The sequence below is a fragment of the Dendronephthya gigantea genome, unplaced genomic scaffold (assembly GCF_004324835.1).
Source record: "Dendronephthya gigantea isolate DGI-Jeju-01 unplaced genomic scaffold, DenGig_1.0 000102F, whole genome shotgun sequence".
Classification (NCBI taxonomy): domain Eukaryota; kingdom Metazoa; phylum Cnidaria; class Anthozoa; order Malacalcyonacea; family Nephtheidae; genus Dendronephthya; species Dendronephthya gigantea.
Genome location: NW_021163112.1, coordinates 630,897 through 645,534, shown reverse-complemented (window position 1 = coordinate 645,534; position 14,638 = coordinate 630,897). Strand labels below are relative to the sequence as shown.

Below are 14,638 nucleotides of genomic sequence, written 5' to 3'. Positions count from 1 at the left end.
TAATTAAAATTTTGGATTGCATGACTTTTTAAACGTACAACAATAGCGGTTTGTTTCACATATCATTCAGCAAAAAGCTCTTAGTATAGGTAAAAAACGTTTGCTGCAGTTATATATATTCTAACTTCAACTTGAATTATATATAACTTCAACTTAAATACCAATGTTTTGTGAATATCACTTGATAAATCAGTTAAAAATTATGTTTTGTGCAGTGATAAAATTTCTTCAGAATAATACCTGCGAAAGATGCATGGTTATCGCAAACTTCTGTAGATGAGGTTAAGTGCAATAGACGTTGAAATAGCGACTGATTTTTAAAATCTGGTTCAATCTGTGAAGTTTGCAGTGTTACATGCTAAAATATCAAAACAAAGTTATCGTGATGAATTTTATTTATAATTCAATTTTCATTTTATTTAAGACTTCAGTCTTCACTAAGCATAAAATTCACCCCATGGTGACCCTGATAAGTAATATACGATTAAATGCTTGTCAAACTACGATTAATGCCTCTGGAGAAGCTGATGATATATATAGTGCGTAAAAAAAAGTAGAAAATTTGAGTAAACTAGCATAGTTATATTTTATTATTTTATGACAAAAAAACGCTTAAAATTGTAGCTGGGATTTATTTCTAGAAAGAAGAATAGGATTTATTTCGTTTCGAAATCAGTGCAAACTGGAAGTCTAGAACTCAATATTTTATCCAACGGCGCATTTAAAACGAAACGTTCATGCACTGGCAAAATGAAAATCCTTGTCTAAGTCGCTTTGGACGAAAATAAACGTTTTCGCCATTTTTAAACCGCCGCGGTGTGATTTTCTGTCTTAAGGCTGCTTTCCACTTACGCGTTTTTTAAACGCACGTACGGAAAATTTTAAATGGTTTTAACATCTAGGTCAACTAATGCATACTAAAATAAGCAGGACACTAAGTTCCTTCAATTTTTTCACTTATTTTTTTTCAAAGGTACCATGTATAAGGATTTCGACTTTGACGTGCGTCTACGTGCGTATGAAAAACGCGTAAGTGGAAAACAGCGTAATCTGGCCCTTCAAAATAGCTTCTTGCGTGGCGGGGCTTGCGTCGACCAATCGCGAGTTGTCTTCCTATTTTTGCAAACAGTTCGAAGCCTTTAACAGTTAAACGACTGTCGTTTAGTAATACGACAGCAAGAACACTTTAAAGTCCTTTTTTCATACTTTCAGTTTTTGCTGCGATTACATCGGTGCGATTTTCTTCTTTTCGAAGATTCATACGAGTGGGCAGTTAAAAATGTTGTAAGTACCCTTTATCCGCACTCCGTAATTTACCCACTCGTTCACATCTATCAAAAGAAGAAAGTCGCACAGAAAATCGCAGCAAAAATCGCAAGTGTAATTGAGCCTCAAAGCCTCCACAGAAACTCTATAGCTACCTATTCCATGATTCGGTTGTTAATTTTGCATGCTTCGTCAAAATAAACCTAAATTGTTAAATAGTTTACGTGATTGATTCACCCTCTTCACCTAATATTTTATACTTAGCATCAAATGTGGTATAACAACTGATTGAAATAGCGGACAATTGTTATACCACATTTGATGCTTGACAAGTTATTTGAAGACGCTGCTCCCTGGTTATATTGGATAATATTTTATACAACCTTTTTTCAAAAATGATTGTCCTGTAAGAAAGAAACCACTTACTCCTGGCAATCTTCAAGTGTGTTCACGATATGCGTTTGACGGTATCATGTCATGCGTCCGTCGTCAATTTGAAATTCTTCAACTTTTAGCCTTACCAAGATTGTATGCGTACATTGTCCAAAATATTGTATAAGAGAAACGGACTTACCTTGCTAAACCTTTTAAATACTTTCACACCTTCATGCTCTTCAGTCCCAGCTAATGTGAAAATCATTATCGTTGATAGCTGCACTTTAAAGGCTCGGTGTTGCCAACGTTGCCTGGTAACGGGGAATACAGAACTCTGATATTTTCATTTGCACTCTTTAACTGCATTAATAGTTCAAGAGTCTTTTCCGGAAAAAAAAGGTCCATAAAAATTGAAAAAAATTTTTGAACATTGTCCAAATCCAAGCTTAAAATAATTTTCAGTCGAAGTTAGAAAGTATATGTCCTCCCTTAGAAAATATATATCATGGACATTTTGACATCTACATGTAATTTACATTAATGTTTTAAGCGGTTGCCACCAAATTGAGTATAAATTAAAACCACTGCATGATAACTTCAACGTATCTGCACATGGATTAGAACTTGGAAGAAGAGAAATCTATTCCCATTTACATGGATGGATGCATGGATTTCATTTGAAACAGTTGGTTCTTTGATGGTGCGGTAGTTTGATCGCTTTGAACTCAAAAGTTGATATTTTGGGAAGACGTTCCATATATGGGATGCATTCCTTACGCAAATTCTGCCTAAAGTTGCAAGTCCTGTGTCACAGTATGCCAATTCTGGCGCGTAGATATTTGTCGTTTTATGAAAACGTCGTATTCAGAAACACATATGCGCTCTTTGAGTAACCCTGTCATATCGTGCAGTCTTTGTTGCTGTCATTTTTGCGTATTTCTTTGTTTGTGATAACTCTTGAGACCTAAGTATTCATTTGTAATGTATAAAAACATCTCAACTTGAATAATGTGCTCGAGATTTCGATGTAACAATAATCTGTACTCAACTAAATAAAATGTACAAACTGCATGAATCTGTGATTTCCGATTCTTTGTAGTGTTTTAAAAGCTATAAAAAATTCCCAAAAGTATAACTACTCATGACTCATGTTCACAACAATACTCAATAGATCTGATTTCAAAATATTTTTTTTTATATCAAATGGTTTATCAATATCAAATGAATTCGAAGTGGTACTATAAATATATTTGTATAATATCATGGAATGTTGTGGTTACTTCAACTTTCCTAATTAACTTAAAAATAATTTTGAGTGTGTTCTTTACAAGTACACCTTCTATCGAGGCGTGCATGATAATCACACGGATGTTGAAATATTCTCTTGTGTAATTGTTTCAAAACCTTAAACTACGTCCATAATTCTTTCCTCTTACTGTCAGCCTCGTATACAATATTTTTGACTAAATCTTTATAATAATTTGCATTTGCATTTTTATTTTTTATTGTATACATTTATTATTTACTTCCAAAATGGCTTTTCAGTATTTACAATTTTACATCAATTTAATTGAACATTTTCACGTATATAGAACTGATGGAGTTCGGTTATTGCCATATTTTTGCCACATTTGAGCAAACTTGACGCTAAGTTAGGAAATATTTTCTTCATTTTTAATGTCAACCGCGAACTATCATTATTAAAATCAATCGTTTCCTGTTAAAATGGTAATCCCAGGTAACCGGTTGGTGACAAGGAAGTCGTTAATATCCTGCCTATACGTATATGGTTCCAACAAAGAGTTAAGCCTAGCAGATAATCGTTTTAAGGTAAATAGTTTGTGGATAAGTGTTTTATATTATTTGGCGGGGGAGTGCCCATGGATTAGGCTGACCTTGAACGAAAGACCATAATCCTAGGTGGACGAGGAAAGCGAGCCGACAATTGTTTTCAGGAAATATGTTTTCAGGAAACATAGCCTGCCAATATTCGGCTTTATTTTTTAACTGTAAATCATTTCTGTCACAGTTGTATTATCATAACAGAAAAGACACTGAGAATGATAACCCATACTACAATTATACATTTGACTGGAAATTAAATTACGATTCATAAAAGCTTCAGGTATTTTCATCCCAATTGGAGAAAAATATTTTTGAGCCGGTAAATCCATTAAATCCTATTTTATACTAATGTTAAACAGCAATATATAGTGTCCAAAAGCATTGGTATACTGTTTGTATTAATTGTCCTCGTCCAAGCGTCTATCCAGTTACATATTGCAGTCTGTGACGCATTATGTTGTTCAGTTATTTACAATACAGTACAGTACAGATTGGAATGTAATTGTAATGTTGTAATACAATAAAAACCCAGAGCCTATTCCAGAGCCATTGTTTCTTCGCCAGAGGAATCTCGGGGAGGGAACGAGATTGCCTGGCCAAAGGAAATCGCAGGCTCAGTTCTCCTGCTCGTACATTAAAGTCTCCAGTCTCCTTGAAGTTTTTCGACTTCTCAGGCCTAGTTTATACGTCGCATTTTGGTCACGTCGATGCAACTCAAACAATAGATAATGAGGCAATAAACCTCATAAATCTTCGTTGTCTATTTTTTGAATTGCATTTGAGGCGACCAAAATGCGACCTCTGAACAGGGTGTCCTCAAAAGACCCTGGTCATTGAAGTTCATGTGGTCAAAGGTCAGTGATTTCACTGATTTGATGAATATATCATATTCGGATATATTCGACCTTATAAACTCAAATATAATTAAAATGTTCAAATATATACCAAAGATTCATTCCATGAATCAATGAATTAATTTAAAGTAATATGTATTTTTAACTTTTCAAAGTTTATGCTGCAAGGAATTTACAGTTAAAGAAAAAAGGGTTATAATTAATGTACAATTTAAATTTATCAAGTTTTTAATGCATTTTAAATAGAGAATTAATGTGGAAATTTATTATTCTGTTCTTTTTTAATTAGTGTAACTTTGACATTTTCTTTCTCTCATTTTCTTGTCCTAAAAATACACAGTACATCCAGTATACCTGGTAACAAAAGTCAAGGAATGACTACAACATTACTATCAATACTTTATAGAAATCAATGCTGCAATAACTTTTGACACATTCTGATAATTTCCAAATTATGACTCGCCCATGGCAACATGCATGCAGGCTTCAAGGATCAGGCTTGGGTTTTATTGTTTATTAGTGTAGATTGTCGAAGGTTGGAATATCTCAGGGAGCAGCTATATGTCCTCTCCTGCCCCACAGGCTTTACAGCCTGGTAGACACGTAGCTAAATTTCCTGTGGAAGCATTGAGTAAAGAAATCTATGACTTTTGGTAAATTGAAGTCAGTAGACAAAAGTGCAATGCAAGTCATCACAGTCAGTTAATTGTGGATTCAATTTTATAGTATATAAAATGTCAAATACTCATGTTTTATAAAAATCACATTGATCACTCCCAACACACTTGTGTCCTAGTTAACAAGTTATTCATTTTCACTCCATAGCCTAAAGCTGAGCAAAACTGCAAGAATCTAATTGAAGTCACATTTCAACATACAGATAATATATATAATGGCGAGATATTAGGATACAAGTGCAAAGACATGAAATAGAACTAAGACAAACACTCCCTTGTACACAAGATCCAGCATATATTTATGTTCCATTGATGTATATCTATATACAAAAAAAATGATGAAATTTTGTACAATTCTGATGCCAATGGTATTGGTGCAGCACAATATGTTCAATGCTTCAGCATGTTGTGCTATTAATGCAATATACAATTCATATTTCAATATATGAGTTCATGATTTTCATGCTTTTTATATCGATATATTTTGATGTTCACCAATGAAATTACTCATGATTTTAGCACACATCAGGTTGAATAAAACACTAAATGCACAGTGAGCTCACTCAAGTTGTCTGTGTAAACTTGTGTTCCAACACATCATTACACATCTCACTTGATGTATTAATTGTCAACCATTAATATTCTGGGCAGTCAATGGTGAACTGGTTTGTCCACCATCATTTTGCAGATTATTGCATATAAATATTAGGGTTACATAACATTGTAATTACAAAAAGAGTATTATTGGTGAAAGACTATTGTAGGGTGAATTGTTTTAACACATTAATATAGCTAGGGGGTGATTTTATAGCTAGGGGGTGGCTTTATCCCTCAGTTCATTCCAGAAAAGTCTTAAGATGGTCAGATAGGTGTAATCTGATTAATGTATTTTGGTCTTTGGATAAGTGGATGTTGCTGTTGGTGCATGATACCAACTACCAGTGAACCACAGTACCCACTCCCCCACCCGTACGGGTTTCTTTATTACCACATGGCTTACATAATAAGCGTGAAGAATATAATATAATTTTACCTCAATTATGTAATATCTTTACGTAATTATAGGCCACACCATCAATTATCTCGGAGCAAAAGCATTACGGATTCAAAAGGAACGAAATATGCTTCGAAATTAGCGACAAAATTGAACAATAGATGACATGTTTTGGCGCGGAAGTCGCTAACCGGAAGTGCGGTTTGAAATTTCAACGAATAAATGACGCCATCGGCGAGATCTGATTGGCTAATCGCTCCGCTTGAATATGTGTGGCCTGTGTCACAACGTTGTGGTAATGATTTACTCGTAAAAATAAAATTTTTGACCCAAAATACAAGCAAAACAACCCGAATTAACAAGCTGGCTTTTGTATTTCGTCGGAGTTCTTCCCGCTAATGGAATGTCCGCATTTAGAGAAAGCGGTCCAGATCGACGTTTCGCTTGTAGAGAAGTTACAACGGGACATACAGCTGTGGTCTTGTTCAGGTTTGAAAAAACGCCACTGCTCGGCTCCTCGTCTTATAGCAATATCGATCAATTCGTTTCCATTTTTCTCCCGAGTGGGACTTGAGGATTTAAATTGCGATTTTTGTTTCGTTTCGTCTAGCGTGCAAGACTACTAAAAGCCCCTGGATTTGCCTAAAGTGTGGTGTTGTGAATTGTGGAAGGTAGATAGATATATATGTTTACATTTCTTCATATTTAAACATCAATTTGTGTGAAAGCAAATTAGCTATAAAGTTGCTAGATTTCTGCATTGATTCAGAATTCCTACGTGGACAAAATGTGAGCATATTTATTATAAAATATGCTGCATATATTATGCAAGTTTATACCTTGTATCTAAAATCCATGGATTGGATTTTTATGACTATAGCATAATGAATTTATTTTTAAAATTCTCGTGTGCTTGGGAAATATTTCCTAAGTATTTATCCATGTAAATATTCGTCCTTTAGAAAACATGCCATCATTACTTATAAGTCTATAGGGTGTTTTCGTATGTAAATACATTTATGAGAGCATCTATGAATATCTGTCTGTAAATTATTGCAAACCTATCAGAAGCATTGACAGTCATGGCTGTGCAGTGAAATCTTAGTTTTATGCATCTGAGCACAAGATGATTTCAAGATGATTTGTCGTCCAGGAATTTGTAGATAGATCTGTATTTAGGTCAGCCCATAGTTTCGTGCACATGGAGGCGATTACTACTAGTTAGTCAGAAATAAATCCCTTGTTACCATGGTTTCCTTAGTATAACAGCCACTTTTTGTGATGGTAGCTTATAGCACCTATATGGTGCTAACATAGTAGATTAGCATGAGCAAACTGTCTGTAATATTTAATACTTCACATTAATTATCTCATGCTACTCGATCCCTATAAATGATAGGGTGTTTTGCCAGTTGGAAAATAGTGCTAACCAACATAGTGCTGATTTTTATACTGTGCAGCAAATGATATAAAATGCAATATATACTGTGCGCAAACAGTACGGCATGTCTTGTATCAGACTTAGACATGCAGTCTAAATCTAATTCCCCTTAGTCTTGAAAATGTTTTGAAATTTGCAAAAATTATGTATAGACATCATTTATGGCTGTCTTGAGGCTGATTCACATGATGCAATAGACCTTTTTCATAATGATATCAACATAATGATATCAAGTTTGATATCAAACTTCGTGTAACATGAGACTTTCCGCGTTTGATGTCATTGGCTCGATAGTTTTGTGGAGCCAATTAAATTTCGTGTAACATCAGACTTTCTGCGTTTGACGTCATTACAAGAAAGGTCTATTAGTCATACAGTTCTTATGCAGTTATGCTAGTGTATGTAATCAAATGAACCTACAAACAAAAGCTATAATTTCAAGCTTGTTCATCAGTGAATAAAAAACCCTGTAGCATCTGCCCACTTGTTCTCATTTGTCAGAAAGACAAACCAATTAATTGCGCTGTTTGAAAGGAAGATGGTCAATTTGACTATTTAGGGTGATAATAATTACTAAAATGCATATGCTGTGTAGGTATGTGAGTGGACATGGTAAAGCACATTATGAAAGCAATTCAACACATAGCGTTTGTTTGGATCAGAATTTAGCTGTTTTCTGGTAAGTATTGTGACCATAGTTGCCACCTTGTGAAACATTGTATGATGACGCTGTTTAATGTTGTGGGTATCATGTAATATGTTAGCTGCATGACCAGGGCCACTGCTAGAAGCTTAATTGGCGGGGTGTTTATTCATATATTCATGTCCTGACAACCATAGAAACAATAGCTAACAAAAGAAGTCTGGCATCATAAGACGAATATATGAATATGCATGTCCCCAATTAAGCTTTTACCGACAGCCCTGTGCATGACATGTTCCCAGAAAACAATTTGAAAGGTATGTTAATACTTATTAAATATATATCTTTCTATAATGCTTCCAGTTACATATGTGATGAGTTCATAATAAATGATACAAAATCAGGAAAAATTGAACTTTATCGTGAAGCTCTCAGGGCAAAGACGGGAAGAAGGTACTGCAGTGTGCTGTCCTATAAATCTCAATGTTATCAACCTATGATAGTTCTGCTACCATTGATTTTACTTATATGGTTGTTTGAGGTATCATCAACAATCGTTTTGACAATTATCTTTCTCCATTAAAAAAAGGGAGTTTCAACAACAGGGAATGATAGAAATAGATTTACAAAAATGCCAAATAATATTTTGGAAAGCACTAAGCAGAAATTTAGATTATTTGCAATGTTTTTGAAGGAAAGTCAAATTAGTTCTTAATTTTTTTTCAATGACTATAATCCTAAGATGTGATGATGCTTAAACAAATTTGTTTTGTTTTATTATTTTATCAATTTGTCTGCAAAAGGATGTTGGTCCTTAACTGACCCCTCATACAGATGTTAATTGTGGCAAAATGTAAAAATTGCAAATCTCTATTAATAATGTCATTTTATGTAGTCCTTGCAAAAAAAGACTTTCTTCTGAGGATAATGTGCCTAGTTCAAATAAATCTTCAAAACTTGATGATGTAAGTGCTGGTCAAACTTCTTTGTAGCTATATAACTTTTTTAAAATCATGGCATACTGGAAGTTAGCTGGTTGACATGGATTTGTATCAATGCACCCAGATGCATCTTCATGCTTATATTATACTGCTGAGAAGTAGAAATATGTATTACTCTGGTACTGTGTTTTTGGTAGAATATAATTCTTGGCAAATCTTCAAGTTCTTTTTCCTATTAAATTTTTTCAGCAAGAAAATTTGAAGAAGGGTGGTCGACCTCAATATCTAGCTGGTCTTAGAAATCTTGGTAATACATGTTTTATGAACGCTGTACTACAATCTCTAAGGTAATGACTAATGTCAATGTGAAGACAAAGTTGTTCTGTTACTTCTGTATTTTGATATGTATAATAATGATTACATGAAGTCTCGCAGTTGTTGACGATTTCGCCGATTTAATTCCATATAAATAAAGAAACATCTAAAAATATAATATGAAGGTTAAAGATACTTATAACCAAGGGTAACGGTTCAAAATATGAGTATAATAAATGGCGGACTACGGTAAAGATTGAACCAGATACTGTTGGATTTTGGATTTTAAAACACTCTTCGAAAAGAATCAAATATGTTTTTTCAGTTTGCCTATGGTTTGCCTTTCATTTGCGGGCTCAACTAGAGGTATTGATTCACAATACACATTAAGATAAGTGGCTATGTTGAATCATAATCATAATCTGTAATATCAACTGGAACGCTAACTCTTATAGTTCAGCGTAATATTTGGTTGAAACCAAAAATCAAATTAAAAAACTGAGTTTTTGACTCTGTTTCCCGTTCCATTCTTCCGATTCCAGAATTCATGCAATGTGAAAAACGTTAAAGACGAAAGAGATTTTTTCATGCCGACCTTGCGGCGAGTAATCAATTGTTAAGAATGCGGAATTGTTGTTCACGAGCTTTGAGAATAAAGCATGTTTATAGTATAGGAATTCAATCGAGAGCCATCAGTGTTTTCTTATGAAAACTATTTTACCTCCATATTATGTAATTATACCATTTATTCGATGAAATTAGTCAGTCGTATACGATTCTTATCCTAACGTATTTGCTTATAATAATTAAGCAGCATCTGCACTACTTTTTATTCATCATAATGAAAATGGGGTCGTGTGAGTTTGCTTTTATAAGGGTACGTTTACAGATGGCGTACACGATTCGTCTTCTGGCGTATGAGAATTACCAACAGTGACGCTATATCTCACAATTGTCATATACGGCATATAAGTTATAGGATATATCATAATGCTCATCTGAAATTTCTATAATTCTGCAACCAATTCATTCTTCCATTTCTTTACGAACAGCAATATCCCACCATTCACTTGCTACTTCAAAGAACTTCCCGCCATTGATTTGCGGAGCGAAGACGCGTGTGCAAAGCAACGATATTACACGCGTAGCTTCAGGATGAAGAACATTGACGATGTGTAAGTTGGCTTCGATGATTATTTAATCCTGTCCTAGTCTGGTATACCCCTGTTTCACACGATGGTGTAATTTTCCTCCTCATCGTCCCAGCCAATTTGTAAGCAACAATCCTGGACAAAACTGTTAATAAAAATATTTGAAATCATAAAAATATTGCTCTTATTAATCCAAAGCAAGTGTTTTCCCACCAATTAACAGGTTTTGTCCACGATTGAAGCGTGTTGAGAGGCAGCCGTTAGGGGAGTCACAATAACGGCCTAATACTCTCTGTATACAATTTCCCACCAGATAACACTCCTGTAATTTTGTGTGCCGAATTTCCAACGATGTGTACCGAAACTGATCATTTTTACTACGCAGATTGTTTTCTAATCATTCAATTACAATATACCAATATTCAGGTCTCTAGTGGAAGAACTAAGGAAGATTTTATGCGCATTGTGGCAGGGTCAAAGTGGTCCCATTTCTCCGGAAACGTTATTTTCAGTCGTTTGGCGCGTGGTTCCAAGATTCAGGTAAATATTTGTTAGTCGTACTGAAAAGCACTTAAAACATGCCCTTGCAGTGAAAATTTCAGTTCACTTCTCTTGTAGTGACAATTTAAACAAGCTGATTTTTCTCAAATTTTGCAATGCGAAATCTCACCGTTATCTAGGGGCTACCAACAGCAAGATGCGCATGAATTCATGCATTACCTGCTGGACAGGGTACATAACGAACTGTTGCTCACAAAAATGGCTTGCAATGGCAAGAATACGATAGTCACTGGGATATTTGGAGGCATTTTGGAAAGTCAAGTGAGTTGAATTAACTAGAACGAAGCGAAAAGGTTTAGTTTATAACTGGGTTTTGAATGTGAGTCAAAAAGAAGAACGAATTACTTTATTTTAACACAAGGGAAGAATCTTGTGTGTTGAAATCCAGGAAGAACATTCATGGGTGCATGAAAACCATCTTTAAGTGGTGATTTACGCTGGCAAAATCCTCGGGTGGATTTTCGCCACTAGGATTCCGTGATTTTGTCGCAAGGATTAGAGCAATTGCATGGATCCGAGATTAGTGTTAATTTTAGGATTGAAGCTCGGATTAACAGATAACGTCATTAGAATGAGGTTTGATATTAGGCTAAATCCTGTGTTAAAATGCAGCTCGTAAATTAAGTTGAGAAAAAGCGCGTTTTTGTTCAGCACCCCGGCTAAACGTTCATCCCTTCATGATGATGAGCTCAATAGTGATGTAGTTTGTGTGATTTTCGTAGGTAAACTGCTCCAGGTGTGGGAATGAATCAAGAAAACTAGATCCATTTTTAGGTAAAGAAAATCGCAAATCAATGCGTGCAATTTCAGTTGCGGGAATTTGAACATTTCTGTCTAAACTATCTTGTATGATGTGGAGTCGTGAATTTGAATTGTGATCTGTTGTAATTTATAATTTATTTAAATTTATACAGATCTTTCACTCGATATTCCGGAAGAATTTCAGTCACGCAAAACAAGACTGTTCGATGGTCCAGCATGTCATTTAAAAGGTATGATAAAATACATTTGTGCTTCATTTAAAGTCTGGTCCTATTTAAAAAATGCCACGAATCCTCATCATGAGTATTGTCTATTGTTTCCAGATTGTCTGGATAGTTTCACTAAGGTGGAGGAACTGCAGGAGAGCGAGCAATATTTCTGTCCACGTTGCAAGAAACGACAGATTTCAACGAAGAAACTCACTATAAAAAGACTTCCAAATGTAAGTGACCACGTTCGGGTAGTTCCCTTACCTGTGTGCTTTTAATTATTTTTTTAATTTGTGGCGCAAGATATTTTCTTACAAACAATGATGCATCTATTTCAGGTTCTCTGTCTCCATCTAAAGCGCTTCAAGTTTGTCTCATTTCATCGTAGCAAGGTCGACACAACAGTCGAGTTTCCATTAGAAAATTTAGATATGAGTGACTATGTTCTACCTGGCGTGGTAAGTTTGGGTTCGTTTTCTTCTGGTATCCCCTTAACCGTGATATAACATTGACGAAATGAACGAGCTACAATATTTATTCCAAATTCTCATACATTCAAGCGGATTTAAAAGACCCATGGTTACACGGTGCAATTCGTATGTAAGCTAGTTTGGAATGTAAGCGTATAAGAAACGTCCATGGATTATAATAAACATAAAGTAGTTGCCAGCATTCGTAGTTGTTGTAGATTGTAGAATTGTATTGCAAGTTGCATTTAAAATTGCACCGTGTAAAGCCCATTTTCCACTAAGCGAATATTTTCGCGCAACGCGAAGCGATATGTGAAATCCGGTGATGTGCGCGAAAAAGTAGAATCGCTTCCTACTTTTTATCTTTTCGCGCGAATAAATTCGCCTAGTGGAAAACGGGCGTAACAGAGCCCTAATTCGTACAGCCTTAAATCGTACAACTGGACAATCGTACAGCTTTTAATCGTACCCCATTACATTGTATTTAACCACGCTTTTACATGAAAGTTGTAAAGAATGAACCAACTTAGTTTTTACTTCGGACATTTATTACATTGCAGAGAGATAGTGGTGATGACAATGTATGTACGTATAATTTGGCAGCCGTTATCGTTCACCATGGCAGTGGGTGAGTTCCTAATCTTTGCGACCGGATGTTTGAATTGTTTTACAATTTAATTTCATTATTTTCGTTTTGTTCGCTTTTAGCGTAAATTCTGGACACTACACGTCCCTCGCGTGGCATGATGGTAAGAGTAATTTGTCGACATGCATTGGTAAGGTCGAATATACCGAAATATGGTATATTCGACCTTGGTAGCTAAGATCTCGAATGTACTGGAATATGGTATATTCGAACTTGGTGAAATCGAGTATACCGAACTATGGTATATTCGACATTAGTAATGTACCTGAATATTTTGTATAAGGTCAAATATAACGGAATATGGTATCTATGTTCGACATTGGAAAAGTCCAGTATACCAGAATATGGTATAAGGTCGAATATACCGGAATATGGTCGAATATACCGGAATATGGTCGAATATACCGGAATATGGTCGAATATACCGGAATATGGTCGAAAATACCGAGATATGATATATTCGTCCTTTGTAAAGTCAAATAAATTATACCTGATATATGGTACTTGGTATATTCGAAATATGGACCGCCCTAGAAGTTCAAAATACCGCATCAGTCAGCCAAAATTCGGAATCAACACATAATATAACTCATATGTTAAATCATAATACATCTTTTGCTTTTCATTAAATTCGAGTATAAACGAGCGATATGCTTTCTCACCCCCCTCGCAGGTAAATGGTACAACTTCAACGACAGTTCCGTTTTACCTTCGGATGAAAAGCACGTGGAGTCCGTTAAAGGATATATTTTCTTCTATACGAAATCTAAACCAGACAATTCCATTATTGAAAAACTAACACCTTTAAGCTGAAATAGGCACATCTTAAACTTTGTAAATACGTATATATATAGCTTCACTGTTTCATTGTAAATACCAAAAAAAAATCGGTATAATATGAATACAATTGAAAACATTCACATTCCGAATTCCTCTTCACCAATTGTAAAATTTTCTTAGATTTCACATTTATATAGTTACGTTAAATTTATATTCTATTTTTGTAAAAAGTATTGTTTTATTTGTGTTGAAAATTCGTGGTTTTCACTTGCAAGCTGGCCTGAACCACAAATTAAATATATATAGATCAGTGGTTCGCTTTTTGGTTTATGCATGGGTGCCTTCTTGGGTCCCCTAGTTTTGCTTCTATTTCTGTCATTTTATAAACTTTTTTGGTCAAATTATTTGTTGATTCTGGCCGAGTTTTGCTTCTATTTTTGTCATTTTTTTTTTAAACTTTTTTTGTTCATTTTTTTTGTTTTTTTATCTACCAAGAGATTCACTTCTCTGTCTAGATAGAAATGGGTTCTGAGACTGTTATATATATATATATACCGTTAGCCAGACCACTGTGGCCAGACGTATTCTCCTACGCAAACAGTTTTTGCACTTAGCATGCATGCATGCATAATATATAACCAGAAACACGAACGTGGCGTATACATACTTAAAAACTTTTCTTTGACGTGAAAAATTTCATTTAATTTT

At 34.8% G+C, this 14,638-nt stretch overlaps 1 protein-coding gene and 1 long non-coding RNA gene across 2 annotated transcripts; one reads left to right on the top strand and one right to left on the bottom strand.

The window, feature by feature from the left end:
* Positions 1-3,221: 3,221 nt before the first annotated feature.
* On the bottom strand, positions 3,222-6,304 carry LOC114534529. Its single transcript, XR_003688135.1, has 3 exons — positions 6,051-6,304; positions 5,253-5,337; positions 3,222-4,694 (listed from the first exon to the last, which is right to left on the bottom strand). It is a non-coding gene; the product is annotated as an uncharacterized LOC114534529 (long non-coding RNA).
* A 13-nt stretch (positions 6,305-6,317) lies between these two features.
* LOC114534528 (ubiquitin carboxyl-terminal hydrolase 3-like) lies at positions 6,318-14,188 on the top strand. The gene is made up of 16 exons (XM_028555990.1): positions 6,318-6,500; positions 6,622-6,682; positions 8,048-8,131; positions 8,459-8,548; positions 8,991-9,060; positions 9,286-9,383; positions 10,404-10,526; positions 10,929-11,042; positions 11,183-11,324; positions 11,786-11,837; positions 11,978-12,055; positions 12,149-12,267; positions 12,373-12,492; positions 13,065-13,132; positions 13,213-13,253; positions 13,824-14,188. Exons 1-16 carry the CDS (start codon positions 6,410-6,412, stop codon positions 13,961-13,963), a joined length of 1,491 nt encoding a protein of 496 aa, XP_028411791.1. The 5' UTR covers positions 6,318-6,409; the 3' UTR covers positions 13,964-14,188.
* The last annotated feature ends 450 nt before the right edge of the window (positions 14,189-14,638 follow it).

Coding starts and splice junctions, on each gene's coding strand:
- LOC114534528 (XM_028555990.1), top strand. CDS start 6,410: ATGGAATGTCCGCATTTAGAGAAAGCGGTCCAGATCGACGTTTCGCTT. Junction 8,549..8,990: donor AGGGCAAAGACGGGAAGAAG/GTACTGCAGTGT, acceptor CATTTTATGTAG/TCCTTGCAAAAAAAGACTTT. Junction 12,268..12,372: donor CTATAAAAAGACTTCCAAAT/GTAAGTGACCAC, acceptor CATCTATTTCAG/GTTCTCTGTCTCCATCTAAA.